Source organism: Phoca vitulina, unplaced genomic scaffold (assembly GCF_004348235.1).
Source record: "Phoca vitulina isolate PV1807 unplaced genomic scaffold, GSC_HSeal_1.0 scaffold81, whole genome shotgun sequence".
Classification (NCBI taxonomy): domain Eukaryota; kingdom Metazoa; phylum Chordata; class Mammalia; order Carnivora; family Phocidae; genus Phoca; species Phoca vitulina.
Window position 1 is genome coordinate 1388098 of NW_022589784.1, and position 22425 is coordinate 1410522.

The 22425-nt window shown below is 56.2% G+C and overlaps 1 protein-coding gene across 1 annotated transcript in view; it reads right to left on the reverse strand.

Annotated features, from left to right (window-relative positions):
* Positions 1-22065, reverse strand: part of AP3D1 (adaptor related protein complex 3 subunit delta 1) — a 38323-nt gene extending 16258 nt beyond the window's left edge. Inside the window, exons 1-8 of the mRNA XM_032394664.1 lie at positions 21733-22065; positions 7293-7388; positions 6572-6652; positions 5451-5531; positions 3017-3124; positions 1343-1472; positions 369-508; positions 149-222 (exon numbers count right to left, since the gene is read on the reverse strand). Of these exons, the coding sequence (XP_032250555.1) occupies positions 149-222; positions 369-508; positions 1343-1472; positions 3017-3124; positions 5451-5531; positions 6572-6652; positions 7293-7388; positions 21733-21828 (806 nt within the window). The 5' untranslated portion in view covers positions 21829-22065. The remainder of the gene's footprint in view (positions 1-148; positions 223-368; positions 509-1342; positions 1473-3016; positions 3125-5450; positions 5532-6571; positions 6653-7292; positions 7389-21732) is intronic.
* Positions 22066-22425: the final 360 nt, after the last annotated feature.

A 22425-nucleotide genomic window follows, 5' to 3' on the forward strand; every position in this document is an offset into this window, starting at 1 on the left:
GACACTCCCACACACTGAACCCATTCCCGGAACCTTTCTGCTTCTCCACCATAAGACTCTCCCCAGGGTCCCCGTGCCCAGAGGGAGTGCAGGCCTGCACGTGCAAGACGGCGGGGGTCACGCGAGGGCCAAGGGCTCCAGGGCTCACCTGTGGATCAGGTTGGTGAGAGGCTCAATCAGCTTCTTGCCCAACCTTGGCTCCAAGGGGGTCAGAGCACCAAACTAGGGATGACAGAGGCCAGTGGGTCACTCGGGGCAGGAACAGACTGCACCGACTCCAACCCCCACCCACACCCCCAGGGCGCTCCCAGGACACGCCGGGGCCTTTTCACTGGGTAAGAAAAGGGAAGTTCGGGAGGGATACTTGCCAGTTTGATAATTTTAATGAGGACCCAATTGTTGGTTGAGGAGGTCATCAGCTTGAAGAACAGTGGGGCGAGGGAAAGGTAGTTTTTAGGGTTGCGCCTGGCCAGCTCACAGATGACGTTGACCGCTGCTGACTGCACCCCTTTGAAGTAAAGGGGGGACCTCCTCATCAGTAAGAGTATCATCAAAATGGAGGTTACACCCTTATCCAGGAGGACTGTCCTCCTCAGTAGCCTCGTCACCCCTGCTTTGTGCCTGGCACTGTGCCCATCACCTGAGGACATGGTTCAAACTTCTTAGAGCCAGGCATCGCCTGAGTTTGTGGGGCTGGTCCCCTGAAGGATCAAAGTAACCCCAGTGCAGGACATCCACCGCACCTGCCACCTTGGCTCCTACTTCCCCTACCAGAACTTTCCACACCCTGCCATTCTCCCTGATATAAAGCAGGTTCCCCCGAGACAAGCTGAACTTGCCTCACGCTTAGAGAAGCTGTGTGAGCTCAGCCTAGAGAGTCTTTGATGAGGGAAGGACTGACCGAGAACAGGAGGAAGGTTGGCATGAGCCCTGCGGTGTGGGACCACAGTCAAGGCATCAGAATACTCGTGAATGCCAACAGGCAGACAGACGGCCACAGCCAGGCACTCCCCCGTGCGCGGATGGCGGGTGTCTACTGAGTGAGCGCCTGGAAAAGGGGACGCCCAGCGCCCGGAGCTTGGGGTCTACATCCCACACCAACAAATGGGACCAGCTCCCTGGAGACGGGGCGGATTCCAGGGCCGGAGCGGGGAAAGCAGAAGGTAAACCTGGTATCTCATGGTGCCAAGAAGTAAGGAGATGCCGTCTGTGGTGGGACACCAGGATGGAAATCCCAGGACCTAGCAGCCCTACTCTTCCCTTGCAACACCCTCTACCAGGTCCTCACAGATGCTGGCGGAGCCCTGCGCCCCCCACACCGTCCCACCGTGAATCAACAAACCGGGGTCAGGGTCCTCCAGTTTCTCTTTCAGGCGGGGGAAGGCGGGGCGCAGCGACTCGGGGTATTTCAGGAACACCTTGTACATGATCAGCACAGCCTTCTTCCGGATATATGGCTTGGTGTGCGACATCTGCAGGAGTAGAGGGCCGGTCAGCCTCCCCTCCACACTGCTACTATTCCCCACACTTGCCCTGCTCCCCTCCCCCACCACCCAGGTCTCCCCATCTCCACTGGCCACGCCTCACCTCCCCGCACCCGCCCTGCTCACCTTCCTACACCCACCCCTGTTTCCCCTCCGTCACCAGGAGGGGACACCCTCTCTCCAGCCCATCTGGTTTCTGGCCTTCGAGCCGGGCCTGCGCCACTGCCCCGAGCGCAGGGACCACACAACAGGGTCTTGTGTGGAACTGAAACCAGCTTCCCCATGTCCATGACCCTAGACCTGCCCTCCCGAAGCCGACACCCTTCTCAGACTCACTGGAACCCAATGAAGGACAAACAGAGGGAGGGGACTTGAACTGGAAGAAGAGCCTTCGCCAGTCAACGCTGGTCTCCGACTCCTCTGGCGTCCAAGGCCTGTCCCTAGAGCAGGGCGCCAAGGGGTGTCCAGGGCTCCCCTCCACACTGGACCATCCCGGAGCTCTTGTCCTTCTGGAACTCTACTCTGGCCAGAAAGGCCGCTGGCCCTCAGGTGGGCAGACTTACCACCTGTCCGGGCCCCGGGGAGCCACACCCCGAGAAAGCTCCCAGCCCCCACGACTCACTAGCGTCCTCCCACACTCGCAGCTGCCTTCACCACATCGGCAGCTTTCTGGGCCAGAAGGGCAGTATCTGGGGTCCTGCGGTGGCGGCTCGAAAGCCACCAGGGAGACCACGTGAGCGAAAGAGCGGGGCCACGTGTGGGCAAAGCGACTTACAGTGGGGGGCAGCTGCAGGAAGCAGGGCTGTGGTGTACGGGCCCCCCATCTAGAAGCTGCTAGCACACACGGTCTGAAACCACAAGCCCGGACCTATGCATCCACACAACAAACAGGCTGACCTATATGGAAAGAACTCTCCAGAGAGGAAAGCAGCCACCCTTCTGCTCTGCCCAGATAAAACCGATGGGAAACGGCCTCCCAATCAGTTGGAGATTTGGGTGAACGACTGATGCCTCTGAGAACCAGGGCTTGTAAGAGGACATCCGCATTTTAGAAAAATGCTCTGGACACCTTGGAGGTGAGCAGTGGCTGGGGTTTTTGCCCTTCAAATGGACTGAAGCACAGGAAGTCACTCCATGGCCGGAGAAAGACACATGGCGTCAGGGATGGGGCAGGAAGGAGCAGGCTCACCGAGCTCACTGCCTGCTGGGAACCAGTGAGGTGGGAGCTGGTGGGACGCGCGCTGGATGGCACGGGCGCTCGCCCAGGCGCCACCCACCTCTGGCCCCAAGCAGGGCTATTGGAAAGGAGGTGAAGAAAGAACATGAGGGTGACAATGGCCCGAGGCCGGGTCCCACGGGGGGGGGGGGGCACAGCAACTCAGTCTCCCGTCTCATCCGGGGGAACCCCGCCCGTTTCTGCACACCCGAGGGTTTTTGGTGTGACGTTTAACCTCGGTTTTCCAGGCCCCTTGGCAGACCAAGTCACGTCACAGAGCGAAGGCCAAGAGGCTTGGGCACACTCACAAACTCACCAGTGTCATGATGTCGTTGGCCAAGTCTCTGGCAAGATCTGGGGTAACAAAACAGGACAGGCCAGTCAGTGCAACGCCAGTGTCGTACTGGCTGGGGCTGCTCAGGTCCTGCAAAGGAGGGCGAAGAGTGAGCAGGCAGGTGCCGACGGGCAGCACCGGCTCCTGGCTGGGGGTCTGGGCCTGGGCCTGCATGAGGGGCACCAAGCAGCCGCCAGTTCCAGGGAGCACGGCCCGCAGTCCGGCCCAGCCCAGTGTCCCAGCACTCAGGGGGCCGCGTGCGTGAGAGCCCCGGGGCTGAGGGGCCAGCGCGGAAGCCAGGAACCTCTGCCGCTCCTGGGGTTCCTCCTCCACGACAGCCAGGACGGCTCCTCTGGGCCCCTCCCGGAGGCAGGCCAGCTCTGGCCCGACTTTCCTCTCTCAAGTGAGCAGGAAAACCGGCCATGAGAGCGGCACATGCCCGGCCCAGACCCCCGGTCACTCAGTGCGGCTCCCACTGAGACGGCCTCACCTCGACACCAGAAAAACGTGCGGACCACACGCTTGCTCTGCAGAGGCTGCCCTTTTTTTTTTTTAAGATTTTATTTATTTATTTGACAGAAAGAGGCACAGCGAGAGAGGGAACACAAGCAGGGGGAGTGGGAGAGGGAGAAGCAGACTCCCCGTAGAGCAGGGAGCCCGATGTGGGGCTCCATCCCAGGACCCCGGGATCATGACCTGAGCTGAAGGCAGGCACTTAACGACTGAGCCACCCAGGCGCCCTGGGGAGACTTTCCTAAGGAACTCCCCAAACTTCATACAGCGTGGTAAAAACATACCAAGGCGCGTTTTAAGAGGTCACCTTCTGGACTGCAATAATAACCCGAAAACACCGACTCCTAAACCCCTTCCGGCCCGAGCTGACACAGCGGAACTGCATCGGACCCACGGTACAGAACCCGGGCCCTAGATGACCACTCCTAATTCACCGTGATGTACAGAGGGCCAGTGAAGGGCCGCCACAGGGCTTTTCAGAAACGGAGGTCTGTGGAGAGGACACGGGTCACCATTAAACAGGGAGCGCCCCACTCGAGGGGCTCCATGGGGAGTGGGGGACAGGGACGGTGTGCAGAAATTGTTCCAAAAGTCGTGGGTTTATTTAAAATGACACACACGCAGACTACAGACATTGGGGACAAGAATGGAGGAGAACGTTTTACGACAGAGCAGGCCTATCCTCTGCTCCGTTATGGGGACAGCTCACGCTCAGGCGGTCTCCCCAGCAGAGCAGATCTAGGGGACCTGCCTCTGGCATGTCTCTGTGCAAAGCGGTGACCATCTAGGCCTCAACAGAGGCTGCTACGGAAGGGTGGGTAGGGAGTGTCCTGTGCCCAGCCGGCCGGCAGGAAAACCCAAGCTGGGCCAGAGCCCCTCCACCCCCCTCCTTTGGCTGCCCCCCGTGACACACCCCCACGGGCTGCTCCCAGCTGAGCTTGCCCCTCACAGCCACGGGGCACCCAAGACGCCCAGCGCTGCCGCACAACCTGACCCGTGGCTGGCTGCCTCAGAACCACAGGCTCTGTGCTCGGCCCAGCAGCCCGTCCTGTGCCAACATGTACCCTGGCCAGTGCTATGCTGGAGTGCTGCAGGGTCTGCCCAGGAGCCCAGCCCAGGTTCCCAGGCCCCCCTGTGGGGGCAAGCACACCTCATGGGGTCTGGCCTATACATCCAACCGTCGCCGAGCCTGATTCGCCCTGACACCCCCCCTTACTACTCCACAAAAGATGCTCAAAGCTCTAGGACCAAGGAAGAAATTTATTACTCAGGAATCTTCAAGACCATCTCCAAACACAAACATTATACATGACTAAGACATGCACTCAATGTGACTCAGAAGAGCTGGTGGGCAGGGGTGCCTGGGGGGCGCAGTTGGCTAAGCATCCAACTCTTGGTTTTGGCTCAGGTCATGATCTCAGGGTCATGAGATCGAGCCCCTAGTCTGGCTCTGCGCTCAGCACGGAGTCTGCTTGTCCCTCTCCCTCTGACCCAGTGGGCAGAAGGGCCCCCATGCGGAAGGGTGTGCACCTCAGCGAGCACTCCCGCCCAAAGGAGAAGGGCATGAGAGGAGGACAGCGGCCGGGAGCCAGGCTTCCAACACCCAGAGGCACCAGTGAGGGAAGACGGAAGTCTGGCAACACTCTGGCCTCACCCGCCGCCTGAGAGCAGACAGACCCGCTACACCACCTCTGGGTGTCTTCGGACAATAGCGCGGCCGTGTTTGGAAGCCACGGGCTTACGATGGGGTCACAACAGCGAGAGCTTGCTGACCTCAGCGCTTTCTAGTCGCCGCTCGCTCGGAGCACCAGAGAGGCTGGCATGGAGAACATGGTGGGGACGGGGGACAGGAGGGCACCCGGTGAGGGCCCATGACAGCCACGGGTGCAGGAGGGCCGCCTACCTTGCGGATCTGGTTCGTTGTCAGCATGATGACGTCGGTCCCCTCGTGAAAGCACTGGGAAGCAGCAAGGTAGCCGATCCGCTGTGAGTCAGACATGAGGGCATCAGACACGAGACAAGGGAGCCCCCGGGCCAGGGAGCGACAGCCTGCGGCCAGCCTCGGGGCCTCCAGAAGTCATTCGAGGAGGAGGAGGAGGAACCGGCCGCAGAGCTCCGAGGATGCAGGCTTTGAAACACAAAGTTCTCGTAAGGTCGGCCACACCATCCGGTCCTCTGCGAGCACGTGCCCTGACCACCTCCTTGGCAGCCCAGAACTGCCTCTGTGACAGGATATGGAAGCCAGCCCACGCACTAGCTCTCCTTAGCTCTCAGATCTCCCCGCTAGGCTGACGCAGACGCCTCCATCACTCTTGCACGTGATGCTTTCATGCCCAGGCCTAGCACCTCCTGTGTGCTGCTTCAGTGAGAGGGGCCCGCGGGCAGGACGACCGTGTCCATCAGAGGGGAGCCCAAGACTGACCCAGCCAGTGACCCACAGGCGGGTGCTGGGGCCCAGGGACCTGGAGATGGTCTCGCCGCCCTGCTGGCGCGCGTTCCCGTCGGAACCTGCCCCAGCCCCGGAGAACTACGCAAGGCCCTCCGGCGGGTCGTGGGTGTTGACAATCACTCTGCAGAATATTCACTAAAGTGGGAGCCACGCTCACGTTATGATACCAAGTGAGGAGGTAGGCCCCAGACCACTCTCAGGCAGGGCCTCCGTGAGGTGCAGGGAAACGCTCAGAAACACTACGAGGCCCTGGGGCTGGGGGCACATGGGGACCTCCAAGTAAGACGGTCAGTGCTTGCTCGTTTTGGGGGAAAGAATTACAAGTTTGTTTTAACTAGTATTACAAAATGTACAACCAACCCTACGAACCCATTTCACAGACATCCCTTAAAGTTGAAAGACAAACACCATGCAGGTTACAGTTAATAAAGAAGATGACAAATGCCGAGGTGGCGTCTAAGGGGCCAAGGCTCACGTCCCACACTCTGTTTTTGCAGAGCACGGCCTCCCGCCAGGGCATGCCCTCCCCCCGTGAGCACGAGGTTCGGGTCCAACGGCAAGCTCATCCGCCTCACCTTGAACGTGAACTTGGAGGCGCTCATCACTTCTACGATGTTGAAGGCGGCCCAGCTGATATCATAGCCCAACATCTGTAACTGTTGGAAAGACAGGCCCAGTGACTTCCACCCACACGCCAAGGCTTGAACCCCAACATGCAGCACCGTCTGAGCTGGTGGAGGAGCAAACACCGTGCACACGCCCAGTGGGGGGGCCTCGCCGCACACACACCCTGGAGGATCTTGTTCCTTCTGGCGCTAGTCCCCGCGTTTAGAACCCCAGGGACGGGTCATCACAAAGGCGGAGGGTAAGCGTCTGCAGCTGACATGCCAGCGTCCACGAGCGCTGGCGCAGACTCCCTGCCAGTGAGAGTGAACCGGCTCCCCCTAAAAGCTCCAAGGCGACAGGATGTCCCCCGCAAGCCTTCCCCCTCCCTTCTGACCAGAGACGAGGCCAGACGAGCGGAGTCTGCCCCAGGCCAGGTGGGGTCCGCCGTGCCCTGGGCCACAGGATCATCACGACACGCCCCCCCCCAACTCTGAGAAATTAGTCCTGCGCGCCAAGGCCAGCACCTGGAGCTCATGTTGTTGATCCCTGTTTGGCAGGTGGGTAGAAATGGGCGGTGAGTGGACAGAGGAGCGATGGAGGGATGGCTAAGCAGCCTGACCGCAGCAGGGGTGTGGGAGGGGGCGGCCCTGTGAAGGGCTGTCGCCTGAGCAAACAGTCCTTGGTACTTACGTAGGTCAGCTTGCAGACTGCATTTGCTTTTACTGCAATGTTGTCCTGCTTTAGCTCTTGCTTGATTTCATCAATGCACTGAGAGATATATTTTGCCTGAAAGGAAAAAAAAAAATGAAAAATTACAAGTGCCTGACTAAAACAGTTAAGAATAATTACTGCAGAAAGAAGCCAAACACCAAAGGCCACACAGTGTGATTCTGTTTACATGAAACATCCAGAGCAGGCCCATCCACAGACACAGGAGGCGGGTTTGTGGGTGTCAGGGGCTGGGGCTTCTTCCTGGGGTGACAGAATGTTCTAAAACGGACCATGGTGCCGGCTGCACGATTCTGTGAATGCACGACTAACTAAAAACCACCAAACGGTACTCTTTAAATAGGTGAGTTGTACGGTATGTGAACATCTAATAAAGCTGTTATTTAAAAAGGCAATTTCAGGGGCGCCTGGGTCGCTATCAGTCGGTTGATAGTCTGATTCTTGATTGCGGCTCAGGTCATGAGATCGAGCCCCATGCTGAGCTCTGCGCTTAGCAGGGAGTCTGCTTGAGATTCTCGATTCTCCCTCTCCCCCACTCCCCCCCCCCCACCGGCTTGCACATATGCTCTCCCTCACACTTTTTCTCTAAAATAAATAAGTCTTTATAAAAAAGCCATTTCAGTGTGGTAAGATGCCCAGGATTCCCTCACAGTTCTCCTGGAGAAGAAAGGAGGGTGAGAGAGCAAGTGCCTCAACATCTATTTATTCGATTTTCCCAACTTGTGTGCATAGCTGTTTCTTTCTTTCTTTTTAAAGATTCTATTTTTAAGTAATCTCTACACCCAACATGACCGAAATCAGGGTCCCCAAGATCAAGAGTTGCATGCTCCTCTCAGCCAGCCAGGTACCCCTAGCTCATGTTTTCTACATGGAAAAGTTCTAAAAGTTAAAAGAATTTCAACACAAAAAGTTAAGACACAGAAATCTTCCTGATTCTCTAGTGTAGCCTTTTAACAATTTGCTCCTGAGACTTGCACAAAGCTGGGAAGCAACCCCCAGGTCCCATCACCTGGTGTCCCTGTCCACCATCCACCTCACGGGCCCCTCTGAGGATGACGCCCAGCTAGGTGCTCAACACCGAGCCCTCCCCATCCCCAGCCGCTCCTGGAAGCCGGTATGGGTGTCTCTGTGGCTCCTGCGGGCTTCTCTCAAGGAGCAGCGTGTCAGGGCTCACGCACGCTGCAGAAAGGGGTCCCGACCCCACCACATGCATACAGACCACCTGGTGTTTATCTAGTTGCTGGAGGACGGACATCTGCATCTTTCCCACTTCTCCACCCTTGTGAGTTGAGCTGCAGTGTTTGTGGCAACATATGTGTTAGGATTCCCTTGGGTTTCCTCTCGAATTCAGCATGTCTACCACTCAGACAGGTTTGACCTGAAGCAGTTCTGACACATGAGGACCAGAGCCACTGATGTGCCTTCTGGGAGCAGCGGGGCACAAGGCTCCCATCACCCCTGCCCCGGAGACACACAGCCCCAAAGAGAACCCATGAGGTGAGTGGCCACTGCAGGGCTCACAATGAGTTTGTCTAGCTAATGCCCCAGCCCCACACATGCCCAGCACTTCACGAAGCACAAGGAGCCTCCTGTCTGTCATCTGACCAATACCAACAACCGCTAGAACATCCCCAGCCGTCCACCAGGTGGCAAGATTCGATGGTTGGCCCCTGCGGCGCCATCCCAGGAGTGACCACTTCCCAAGAGACCCGGATGGCAGGCACAGACGGCAGACTCCTGCTCTGAGTGCCCTGTACCCTGACCTCACACACTCCGGTCACGTCCCCCCAGACCACAGCCCGTTCTGGCCTGAAACGCAGGCTCACGGGGAAAGGAGCTACTCGAGCCGTCTCTCCGCCACAGATGTTTTATGAATATTTGATGATTCGGAGCCATGGAACAAGCGTCACTATAGCTTTCCAACAGGCTTCGAATTACTGAATCCCACTCGGGGAGCTGCAGTCCCGCCTGGCGCACAGACGGCCCCTCCCGCGTCCCTGATCACGACTGTGAACAACAAAAGGGAGAGAACAAAAAGATGGTCACAGGCGTTGGAGAAACCGGCCCTCACACACAGAGGACAGGGCTGGGAGACGGCGCAGCGCCATGGGAGACAGCCCGGCAGCTCCTGAAAGGGCAAACACAGAGTCCCGCTCCTGGGTGTACACCCAAGAACACCAAAAACAGGGATGCAAACAAAACTACCCCCTGAACGTACAGAGCAGCATGGCTTGCGACAGCCCCAGAGAAGAAACTCGAATGTTCTGCTGCTGCTGGATCAATACAATGCGGTCTACCTGCACACAGCCATCTTCCAGACGGTCTAGGGGCCTCCCCACCCAGCTTTCGGGAGCAGCACACAGTCCACGGCTGCTGGTGTCCAAGGGGCTCCCATCAGACCAAGCCTCCCACAAAGACAGCTTGAAAACGGTGGGAGGCACTAGAGAACAAACACAAAGGCACTGGGCCTCACGCTGATCCTGGCTTTCATCTCCAGCACCGGGTCGCTGCGGCCTTCAAGAACCAGAAAGCAGAGACTAGGGTTGACACAGCGGCTGCCAAGCGAGGAAGGAAATCCCAGACAGAGGGGGGTGGGGGGTGCCCACACTCTGCACACAAACTCAGCCCAAAGCCCGGCTGACCCGGAGCCAGGCATGCATGATGCATGGTTCACTCCACACAGCCGGATAAAGCTAGAAGTGAGCACATTTCACCTGCCTCCTGCCCACGACAAGGGAGGCAGAGCTGGAGTTCCAGCCCAGACAAGCTAACTGCCCCCAAACAATACTTCTCACAGAACAGAACAGAATCTAGGGCCTCTACGACAGACCAGTCACAACATTCAGAATATGATCCGAAGGTCTTCAAAATAAGAAACAGGAAAACACTACCTAGACTCAAGAAAAAAAGACAATCATGGTGCACTGGCCCTGAGCTAGCCCCAATGATGGAATTAACACCCAAAGATTTCAACTTCACAACTGTAACTATGATCTCACAGACCAGAAAAAAAATATGCCCATAAAGAATAAAAAGAGGGGAAATCTCAGCAGAGAAAGTCAACTGATATAAAACAAGCAAATGGAAAGTCTAGAATCGAAAAACAATTTCTGAAATAAAAGAGTCACTGAATGGGCTGAAGAGCAAACTGGAGATGAGAGAGAAAGTCAGCAAATTTGAAGATGGAACAATAGAAACCAGCCAGTCGGACAGAAAAATTTGAGAAAAGATGAGCTGAGCCTCAGGGTCTGTGGAATACCACCACAAGGTGTAACATATGTGTAACTGGTGTCCCAGAAAGGTAAGGGCGGGACAGAGAATATATTTGAAAAACAAATGGCTACAGCATCCCCAAATTTGGTGATAGATATAAATTTACAGGTTCAAGAAGCTCAGCACCCAGGAACAGAAAACGAAAAGAAAACCACACCCAGACAAATCAAAGTCAAACTACCAAAAATTGAAAATTAGGAGAAAATCTTTTTTTTTTTTTTAAGTTAATTTATTTACATAATCTCTACCCCAGTGCGGGGCTCGAACTCATGGCCCCGAGAGCAAGAGTCACATGCTCTTCCGACAGAGCCAGCCAGGCGCCCTGGGAGAAAATCCTGAAAGCAGCCAGAGTAAAAGGACGTGCTACATACAGGGGAGAAAGGATCCACGCTGTCGTCAGAAACCATGGAGGCCACGTGATGGTGGGGAAACTGCTGACCTGAATTCTCTACCAAATACAACATCCCCCGGGAAATAAAGGTGGACACACGGAGCCCGGTGACATCCATCCCTGCACCTCAGAGCACTCACTGGGGAGGACAGATGAGCCTCACAGAAGCGGGGCTGACTTTCAGGAAGGTCCTGCCTGAACATTAGTTTTTAGGTGGAAAAGAGGCGCACGGCTCGTGGCTCCTGCAGACAGGAAAAGGGGACTCATAAGGACAGAGAAGAATCTGTCTCCTGCTCACTCAGGAGGACTTAAATATTACCTTACGCAGAGTCATGGGAAAGTAAAGGAAGGAAAGTGCAACACAGACATGACATTCATCTCTCATCCACACACAACACTGCTAACAAAAAAGCAGAGTACCTATTCTCCTTTTACAACAAGAAAACAAAATTGGTCAGGGCATGAGGACATGATCTAGATCCAGAAAATTATAATAAAAACGTAAATTAGAAAGATTTTAAAGCCTAAGGTATAAGTGACTACATAGCATTGAGATTTATTTATTTTTAAAATTTTATTTATTTATTTGACAGAGAGAGACACAGCGAGAGAGGGAACACAAGCAGGGGGAGTGGGAGAGGGAGAAGCAGGCTTCCCACGGAGCAGGGAGCCCGGTGGGGGCCTCGATCCCAGGACCCTGGGACCATGCCCTGAGCCGAAGGCAGACACTCAACGACTGAGCCACCCAGGCATCCCGCACTGACATTTATTTATTTATTTGTTTTAAATAGACTCCGTGCCCAGCGTGGAGCCCAACGTGGGGCTTGAACCCACAAGTCCCTGATGAGATCAAGACCTGGGCAGAGATTAAGAATTGGATGTTTAACAGACTGAGCCACCCAGGAGCCCTGACATGAAGGGAAGGGAAGGGAAGGGAAAAGAAAAGGGGGGGGGAGCCTGGGTGGCTCAGGCAGTTGGGCATCTGCCTTCGGCTCAGGTCATAATCCCAGGGTCCTGGGTTGGAGCCCCATAGTGGGCTCCTTACTCAGCAGGGAGCCTGCTTTTTCCTTTGCCCCCCACCCCGTGTTCTTTCTTGCTCTCTGATAAATAAAATCTTAAAAAAAGAAAGAAAGCAAAGAAAGTGAGAGGTATAAGCATGACTCAATTTCTCAAATACCTCAGCCTGTTCTGTGCAAATTCACACTTCAGCACAGAGCAAACCAACGACTGGAATGCGTGCCCTTTCCACATCATCTTCTTTATTAGAGAATTTAACTTAAAACAAAGGACACAAACTTCCCTTACACAGGAACTCCTCCGGTCTAATATGAAATAACCATTCGACCCTGGCCACTTTGCAGAGTTCTCTGAAGCACTTTATTTAAATCTAACAATCAAAAGTCAAACAAAAACCCACAACAGATTCGTAGGCCCTCCCCGGACTAGTGGTGTCAGGATCTCCAGGGTGAGGCCCAGAGTGGGTTTCGTAAAGCCCCGCAGTTGGTTCTGAGGAGCGCAGCTCCATCCAAGGCTGGACCCTGGACTTGTTTTAAGAGCAATTTTAGGTTCAGAGCAAAATGGAGTGGAAGGTGGAGTTCCCCCAGACCCCCTCTCTCTGTAAATGCACAGCCTCCCCCATGACCAGCATCCCCGCCAGAGCCCGATGTTTGTGACAGCTGACGGACCAACACTGGGACATTACGAACGACAGGCCGCAGGTGACACCAGGGCTGTCGGTGCCGCACACCCTGTGGGTTTGGACGAATGTCACCGACAGCGATCCACCATCACAGCGTGGCACAGAGCAGTTCCTGGCCCTCCTGACCCTCCGTGCTCCGCCCAATCACCCTCCCCCACCCCGGCCACCGCAGATCCTTATACCGACCCCCAGTTCTGCCATTTCCAGAACGTCCTAGACCCGGAACCACACGGTGTGCGGCCTTCTCAGCCCAGCTGCTCTCACCCAGGGATGTGCTCCTGAGGTTCCTCCGTGTCTCTGCCTGGCTTGATGGCTCATGTTCAGGGCTGGATGGACCAGCCCAGCTACCTGCTCACCTGTTGAAGGGCATCTCACTTGTTTCATCCCTTGACATTTTCGAGAGGTTCTCTGGACTGTCCCAAACAGGCCAGTTCTGTCACTGCCCACAGTTGGCTGTGGGCCCCACCGGCTCCCCAGCTCAGGGACTTGGAGCCCACACCACTCACTTCATGAGCATGTGCCCCAGGAGTCCTGTGACCTCCGGGCCCCGTAGGTGGTTGAGACCACCAGAGCCCAGTGTGCATGCAATGTCCTAGTGAGAAATCTAATTAAATCAGTGTTCCAAGCCTTTCAAATTTCTCAGATCAGAAAAATTTCAAGTCATCACAACTGGGACAGGGTGGGGACAATTTTATCCACCTTTGGACAACAACCTGGTTGCGGTCTGCCATCAGCATCACTTCAATACATTTTAACCCAAAAATGTAGGAACGTCAGTGAGGAAATGAAAAGATGTCCTCCTGACTATATTCAAGCGTAAGCAACAGCGGAGGCTGCTGTCCTCGTTCTCACTTGGCCGTGGCTGGGCTCCTCTACGACCGAGCAAGCCTCGGCGACCCTGGACAAGCACAGACCCAAAGGCCCTATGCCAACACACAAAGCCACCACAGTTCCAGCAACTGAAGAGAGGGAGGCTGGAGCAACACAGCAGGCAGAGAGCCTTACCCCCGCCCTGCCCCTCTCCCCAACTCAGCCCCCAGACCCCGTGCACAGTCAGTCGTGACTCTCCCATCACCCTCCTGGCCCACGTCACCCTCGGCCCAAGGGGTGGCGAGGCCCACCTAGGGGGCGGGAACGCCATTCAAACGCCTTTGGTGCAGGGCCGCCGGGGTGGCTTAGTCCGTTAAGTGTTGACTCGTGGTTTCCACTCAGGTCGTGATCTCAGGGTCACGGGATGGAGCCCTGAGTCGGGCTCTGTGCTCAGTGGGGAGTCTGCTTGAGATTCTCTCTCTCCCTCTGCTCCTTCCCGTGTTCAGGCGCCCCCCCAAAATACATAAATAAAATCTTTTTAAAAATAAGAAACAAAAGCCTTTGCTGCAAATACATAAAAACAGAAGTAGAGGGTCGCCTGGGTGGCTCAGTCAGTTGGGCGTCTGCCTTCGGCTCAGGTCATGATCCCAGGGTCCTGGGATTGAGCCCCGCATCAGGCTCCCTGCTCCTCCCTCTGCCTCTGTGGTTCCCCCTGCTTGTGCTTGCTCTCTCTCTCAAGTGGATAATTAAAATCTTAAAAAAAACAAAAACCAAAAAACAGAAATAGACTAAGGGAGTTGGGGACTAGGGGAGGTGGAGCGTCTGTAAATGGGCATGGGTTTCTCTCGGGGGTGATGGAAATGTTCTAACGTGACATTGTGCTGACGGCTGTCCACTTCTGTAAACACTAAAATTCACTGAACCTGGGGGCGCCCGGCTGGCTCAGTCGCAAGAGCATGTGACTCTTGATCTCAGCGTCAGGAGTTCAAGCTCCACATTGGGTATAGAGATAACTTTAAGTAAATGACATTTTTATTTTTATTTTTTTTTAAAGATTTTATCTTGAGAGAGAGAAGAGTGCTTGCGCGCATGAGCAGGGGGCAAGGCAGGGGGAGAGAGAATCTCAAGCAGACTCCATGCTGAGTGAGGAACCCCATGCAGGGCTCTATCTCACAACCGACCCTGAAATCATGACCTGAGCCGAAATCAAGAGTTGGATGCTTAACCCACTGAGCCACCCAGGCGCCCCATAAATGAGATGTTTAAAAACTTTCACTGAACTTCGAGCTAAAGCAGGTGAACACTATGGTATGTAAATCACATCTCAGTAAGACTGTGCAGAGGAAAAACCACTGTGGATCATCCAGAATCCCCACGTTAGTCCACACGGGACCTGGACAGACCTGCTTCCAGTTTTGCAGATGCTCACAGGGGTTCTGCTGTGCCCGCTCCTCTGTGTCCTACAGCAGCAGCCCCTCCTCCCTGCAGCAGGTGCCACCCCCTCCCCCAGACCCGGCCGGACTGATGGAGCTGCCCAGTCAGGTCAAAGGTCCAAGTCCTTCTGCTGAAAGAACATCTGTCCTGTGGACTCCAAGCAGAGGCAGGAGGTGACCCTACACACCAGGGTCCCACCGTAGGGGACAATGGTGCCAGCACCCACCTGTGAGCCTGGGTGCTGCCTGCCTAACAAGGATAGGACCACAACATGTGGCCCAATTTGTGGCCCACGTAAGCAGCATTGGGGAAGCCAAGACTAGGGAGGGATGGTGAGGCAGGGAGCGCCTGCCATCTCCGTGCCCTCCACAGTCCCTGGGCAAAGCAGGGGAGGGGTCCATGGCTTGGGGGTGGGGGAGGAAGCCCATAGGCAAGCCTCAGACCTCCTAACCTTCAACCTCCCACCCCCACTCCCTAACCAGCAGATCTCCTAGAGCAGAGGGGTGTGTGTGTGCGGGGGGGTGACCGTGCCCCCAGGGGTGCTCCTGGCATCGAGTGCCCAGGGTGGCCCCCACAGTACTGAGGTAAGAGCTGGCTTCCAGCGTACCTAGGTCACCCTGCCCTCCTTTTACCACTGCTCCCAGGTGCTCCAAACTGTAGTGCACACGAGAACCACGTGGAGGCTGGTTCGAATGCAGACACAACCCCAACGCCAGCCTTGGTCCTCCCAGCCACCCCACCCACGGCCTGGCTATACACCATGCCTCCGGCCTAGAGCAGGCCCTTTACAAAGCCCCTACAAATGGGCAGCCACACAAACAGGAAAAGCGACAAATGCCCCTAAGAGGCAATGTCACAAGGAATGCAAACGGCCACACACTGAGGAAAGCACACCTAGCCGTGTTCTCAGTCAGGGAAGTGAGAACTGCCGTCTGTCCTGCCCATTCCAGATGCACTCCGGAGCACTCACCGCCTGCTGCTGGGACCTGCGCGGGGAAAAGCGCTCCGGCAGGTGGGCAGCGCCCCCCAGCAGCTGGACAGCAATCCCACCCCAGAGAGTCGTTCATAAGAGGCCCCAGACTGGAAACCACCCAGATGTCCAGAACAGCCAAACAGGTAAATAAAGTGCTGCACACAGAGCCAGGTCACCCTAACCCGGCAGCGGCGAGCATCAGGAAGGAGCCGGACCCAGAGAATTACGTTTTAGGCAACAGTCTGCCAGACCGTGTAGAGACACAAATTTCAGTGATAAGATTATAAGCAAAGCAAGGAAATTACACTCAGAGAATTTAAGCTAATTATATATATATATTTTTTAAAGATTTATTTACTTATTTGTCAGAAAGAGAGAGAGAGAACAAGCAGGGGGAGTAGCAGGCAGAGGGAGAGGGAGAAGCAGGCTCCCCGCCGAGCAAGGAACCCGACGCAGGACTCGATCCCAGGACCCTGGGATCATGACCTGAGCCGAAGGCAGACACTTAACCACCTGAGCCACCCAGGCATCCCAAGCTAATTATATTAATTAAACTACATATAACAGGGACGCCTGGGTGGCTCAGTGGGTTAAGGCTCTGCCTTTGGCTCAGGTCCTGGGATCCAGTCCCGCATCGGGCTCCTCGCTCAGCGGGGAGTCTGCTTCTCCCTCTGCCTGCCACTCCCCCTGCTTGTGTGCGTGTGCGCTCCCTCTCTCTGGCAGATAGATAAAACCTTCAAAAAATAAAATAAAATAAAATAAACTACATAACATCCCATGTACCACAACTTCACAATGAATAAGGATTAGGAAAGAAGCAAATCTAGAAAACACTCTGCATGTCTGTCTGGGACCAGTTTTCCTTGGCTCCCATGCCTGGGAGGGACGCCGGCAGGCTCAGCGCTTGGTCTCTTGAGACTGCCCCCCACCTCTGACCCCGGCCCCCAGCCCAGGAATGGCTGTCACCTGTGCTCTGACCGACCAGCTATGAACTGGAGTTCACATGACCCCCTCCTCTCAGGTTCGATTAATGTGCCAAAGCAGCTCAGAGATCTCAGGAGAGCACCTGTTCACCTTTAGCAGTTGAGTACAGAATAAATGGCATGGCAGACAATATGATCAACAGCCAGATGAGGAAGTACACAGGGAGGCGTCCAGAACAGTCCCAAGTGTAGGGGCTCCTGTCCTTGTGGAGTTGCTTTGCACCCTGCCATCCTCCCAACACACGATCCTTTCGCCAACCAAGACTCTCCCCCAACCCCGCAGTTTAGGGACGTGCCTGACAGATCATTAATTCCATCCCTAGCCCTCTCCCCTCCCCCGAAGATGGGGGTGGGGCTGAGAGTTCCAAGCTTCTAATCATGGTCTCTCTGGTGCCTCGCTCCCATCCAGGAGCCCACCAGGTCATCTCATTAGAATGAAACAGTTCTGTTGCCCAGGAAATGCCAACAGATCTAGGAGCTCAGGGTCAGGAACTGGGGGCAGAGAACAAATACGTAAACAAGGATGTTCCTAATACCTTTGTTGTTTAGGAAATGACAAAGACTTTAGGAGCTCTGTGCCTACAGCGAGGAACAAAGACCAAAATATATATTTCTCACATCACAATATCACAGGGTCCAACAACATGGTGACAATGTAGGAGACACAGGGTGCGTGGATGAAGGGAAGAGCATTAGGGAATTTGGGGAGATTTTTCTTATCAATGTGGGTCAGCGGTTCCCCTGGGCAATGTCTGGGGATGTCTGTGGTTATCACGATGAGATGCTCCTGGCAGCGAGTGGGTGGGGCCAGGGATGCTGCTCAGCTCCCACAGTGCCAGGGACAGACCCCACCCCCAAGATGATCCAGTCCTGAATGTCAGCAATGCCGAGGGGGGAGACCCTGATTTAGGGTAATGACCCATGTTATTAAAGAAAAAAAATAACTCAGTTCAAATTTAGTACCGGATTCTCCTCAGAAGTTGTTAAAATAAAAGGAACCTCTCACAAACAGCCACAAAGCGCTGAGTGCCTGACCCAGGCCAGACATGACCTGCGCTTCAGTAACCGTCCCTGGAGCGGACTCTGGTCCTGCGTGCGCCTCCATGGCCTGACAGGCCCCACCACCAACCTCCTGGGTTGAGCCTCAGGAAACTGCGATTTTTGAGATCAGAAACAACAGAGTATCAGCAATTCCATACAGTTCAATCTTAATCCCAGATTACATGTCATTTCAAACTACTACTCTACGCAAACTGAATGAAGTTCTGAAACACCAGTTAAATGGGCTGGAAGTGTTTATACCCAAGCAAATCCAAGCGGACATTATTCAGATACTTGGGGCCCGTGCCTAAGGAAGTGAAGCCATTTAAATGCTGGGAAATAAACTAGGGCACATCCAGACCAGGGAGTGGGACATGTTAAAGATCCGTGGGAGGTCTTCATATGCTGTACCCTGGAAAGCAGTAAGGACCACTACACTAACCGGCCAGGTGCAGAACAGAATCTTTTCTAAGTAAACTCTACGCCCAACATGAGGCCTGAACTCATAACCCCGAGATCAAGAGTCGCAGGCTCCACGGACTGAGCCGGCTGGGAACCCCAGGATGCAGAACAGAATCTTAACAGACACTCAGAATTGCCCACGATTTCTATGCACAGAAAAAACACTCAAAGCAGGGGCGCCTGGGTGGCTCAGTTGTTAAGCATCTGCCTTCGGCTCGGGTCATGATCCCGGGGTCCTGGGATCGAGCCCCGCGTCGGGCTCCTTGCTCTGCGGGAAGCCTGCTTCTCCCCCTCCCACTCCCCCAGCTTGTGTTCCCTCTCTCGCTGTCAAATAAATAAATAAAAATCTTTAAAAAAAAAAAAAAAAAAAAAAAAAACACTCAAAGCATATACCCCAAACTGAGTTACAGGGAGGGAGCTTTTCCCTTTTTCTTTAATAAACACCGAGCAGGGGCACCTGGGTGACTCAGTCAACTGTCTGCCTTCGACTCAGGTCATGATCCCAGAGCGCTGGGATAGAATCCAGCATCGGGCTCCCCACTGAGCGGGGAGTCTGCTTCTCCCTCTCCCTTCACTCCACTCATGCTCTTTCTCACTGTCAAATAAATAATTAAAATCTTAAAAAAAAAGGTGGAGGGAATGCCTGGGTGGCTCAGTCGGTTGGGCATCTGCCTTCAGCTCCGGTCATGATTCCAGTGTCCTAGGATCGAGCCCCAAGTAGGGCTCTCTGCTCGGAGGAAGCCTGCTTCTCCCTCTCCCTGCTGCTCCCCCTGCTTATACTCTTTGTGTCAAATAAATAAAATCTTAAAAAAAAAAATCTCTTAAAAGACAAACAAACCACCCAGCATATTTTTAAAACTATGGGTATGACTCTACAGCTTAAAAAGACTGAAAAAACAGCTTTCTCCCAAATATGAAGAGTACCCAGAAGAATAAATTTAGAAGTCATTTGGGTATTTCCCCCTGATCATATCCAAAGTTTAGAAGCAAGGAATTCATAAGTGGATTTCTCCCACCTGCCAACATTGTTTGTGCTCTATCTTAAGGATACCTTAAGGATTAAAAATAAGCACTCTAGAAACGTATGAATTAGACCAGTTTTTCAAACTTTTTGGACTCATTTTAAGAAATATGTTTCCACAGTAACCCAATATGCATGCATGCACGCAGCTGAAATAAGTTTCAATAACCAGCAGTTACTCTGCATGCGTGAGGGACTGGGATTTTCTAGTTTCTTTTCTAACATAACCCATTAAATTGAATTCACAACCCACTAAGGGGTTGCAGGCTGAGATTTGGAATAGGCAGGCAGACAGCTTCGTGGGGTGGTCTGGTGCTCACAGAAGCCCACATTCCAGCGCCACTGTATCCTCAGAAGCGCACAGTGAGGTGGGGAGGTGGCTGTCACCCCCACCGTATAGGGGAGGCTCTCCCCATCTCACCCAGTCAAATAGGCCCAAGAGCCTGGACGCAGGTCTCCCAACATCACACAACACGAGTAAATTCCTGTGAATCATGCTGCGTTTCCACGTGGCTTTCAAGGCCCAGTTGAGCCTATTTGTAGGATGCCCCACAGAAGTTTTAAGCTAAAATCTACGTAAGCAGTACACCTTGAGGGCACTAGAGCGCTGCGGAAAACGCACGTCCTTGCTGGGGTGCAGTGGGTAGAAGGGAAGGCCTACTGGAGCCACAGAGTGGGGAGCTGGAAGAGTAGCAAGTCACCCGCTGCGTGTGTAGGGGCGTGGAGAACATCTGGGGTCAGAACGGGGTTCTCAGTAACCAGCCTCCGGATCACCGCGATCTCCTGGCGAGGAGACCACGGCACCAAGACGGCGCGTCCTCTGAGAGTCGCCCGCACAGAACCCTGGCCTTGATGACCTCCCACAGCAGCCTCCCCCACCACCAACACCCCCGTTCAAAGGGCCCCGAGGGTGGAGATGGTGCCAGTGATTCTCGCTGAACCAAGCACGGCCCGGGGAACGGCCCAGGGACAGTGGGCATCCCCCAACGCGAGCTGCCCTGCCTGGAGCGGGCCAGGGCCCCTCCGGGGAACCCCGGAACAGGCTGCTCACTAACGCCGCTGACAGAGACGGAACAACCCGGAGGTCAGCCCGTGCACCGGGGCACCCGAGGGTGTGAGCCCGCGCACATCCGGATGCCCGGCCCCTCCGGGTAAGCACAATCCAGCCCGGCCGCCGCCTCCAAGTCAGACGCTGAGGTCCAGGCCCGAGACACGCAATGCCACCAACACCGCCGGCCCGAGCTGCTAACTCCAGGCAAAACCCAGGCGCCGCTGGGGAAGGAGGAGGATGGAAATGACCTAAAGTAACCCATGACTGTCGGGGGCGGTCACGCCCCTCCTGAAGACGTGCGACGGCGCGGCAGGAACTCGGGCCCAGCAGGTGCACCTGGGCTGAGGGTGCCTCCCAACAAACCCCGGCTTCTCTGCACCTCCCAGCCGGCACTGCCGGGTTCCCGCCGCCATTGTGAGCGGGGCGGGAGAGCCTGGCGCTGGGACCGGCTCCTCAGGGCAGCCGCTCGCTCCCGACCCCTCGAGTGCGTGTGGCTCCAGGAAGCCAGCGGCCGCACGGCCACCAACTGTCCCCATTCCTCTCAATCTAGGTCACAGGCTGGGGGGAGGGGCGGAGAAGGAAGCGCTGCCGCGGTTACGGTTCTACTTCTGGAAAACCTGCCCCGCGCCCTGCCTTCAGGGCTTCTAGTTGAACGCGGCTTCCCCATTCCAGGATCCCGCGGCGGCTTCCCCATTCCAGGATCCCGCGGCGGCTTCCGTATCTTGCATCAGGGCTCCCGCTGCCTCCCTCCCGCCCTCGGAGGGGCGGCCCACCTTCCCGGGGACACGGGCCCAGCAGGCAAGGCCCGACTCGGGACGGGGCCCCAGACAGCGGCCTGGACGCGCACTAACGGGGCGGCCCCCGGAGAGGAGCCCAGAGCCCTGGACAGGAGCTGGGCCCTTCCCAGTCTCCCGCGGACACGGGCGGGACGGAGGGAGGCGGCGTCCCACACCCAGCGGGTGCACTGAAGCCTCGGGGGGCCACCCGGCGGCGGAGCCCCCCGGGGACCCGACACACACGGGAGGCAAGCAAGGTCCTGAGGACGGCGGCTCGGGTCCCGCCAGGGGCCGTCTTCGGCCCTCGGGGGTAAACTGAGGCTCGGGGAGAAAGGGGGCGTGGGGTGGCCCGGGTCGCAAGCAGACAGGGCTCGAGTCGGGAGCGGGGCTTCGGGGACGAGCTGGAGGCCGGCGTCGGGGTCCAGGTCGGGACCGGGGCCGAGGTCGGGCAGAGGCGGGCCGGCCCCGCGCGGCGCGCCGGGCTCACCTCGTCCTCTTTGTGGTTGCGGATGCCGCGCACCAGGTCCTGCAGGTTCTTGTCGAACATGCGGTCGATGCTGCCCTTGACCATCTTGAGGGCCATCGCGGCGGACGCCGCCGGACTCGAGCCCCGAGAGGCCCGTGCCGGGGCACCGTGCGGGGGTCCGGGGGCCGCGCTTGCCGCCCGCGGAGCGCTGCGTTGCCGGCTGCCGCGGCGGGGCGTACTCCCAGGCCAGGTCGGCGGCTGTCCGCGGGGCGGCGGCGGCTACGACCTGCTCCGCAGGCCGCGCTCGCACTCCCGCTTCCCTCAGGCTCCGCGCCGCGCCGCTTGCAAATGGCGGACAAGATGGCGGCGGGTCAGCTGACGACGGGCGCTCCGGCTCGGCGGCCCGCCCCCGGAAGCCCCGCCTCCCGGGAAAGCCCCGCCCCGCCCCCTCCGGGCCACCACGTTTCCCTGGCGACGCCGGCCGCCCAATGGAAACGCGGACAACGCCCTCGCCGTCCGCTCAGCCGCGCCCCCTCGGCTCAGGGCTCTTCCCTCTCACTGGTCAGGACCTCCATAACTCCACCCACTTCCTCATTTCGGGTTCTAACCACGCCCCCCAGGAGCGCCTTCCCTGCCCCGCCCCTCAACGAAGTGACAGCTGTGGGTGGGGTCTGCTGTGGGCGGGGCTCCCACGTGGAGCTTCTCAGGCAAGTT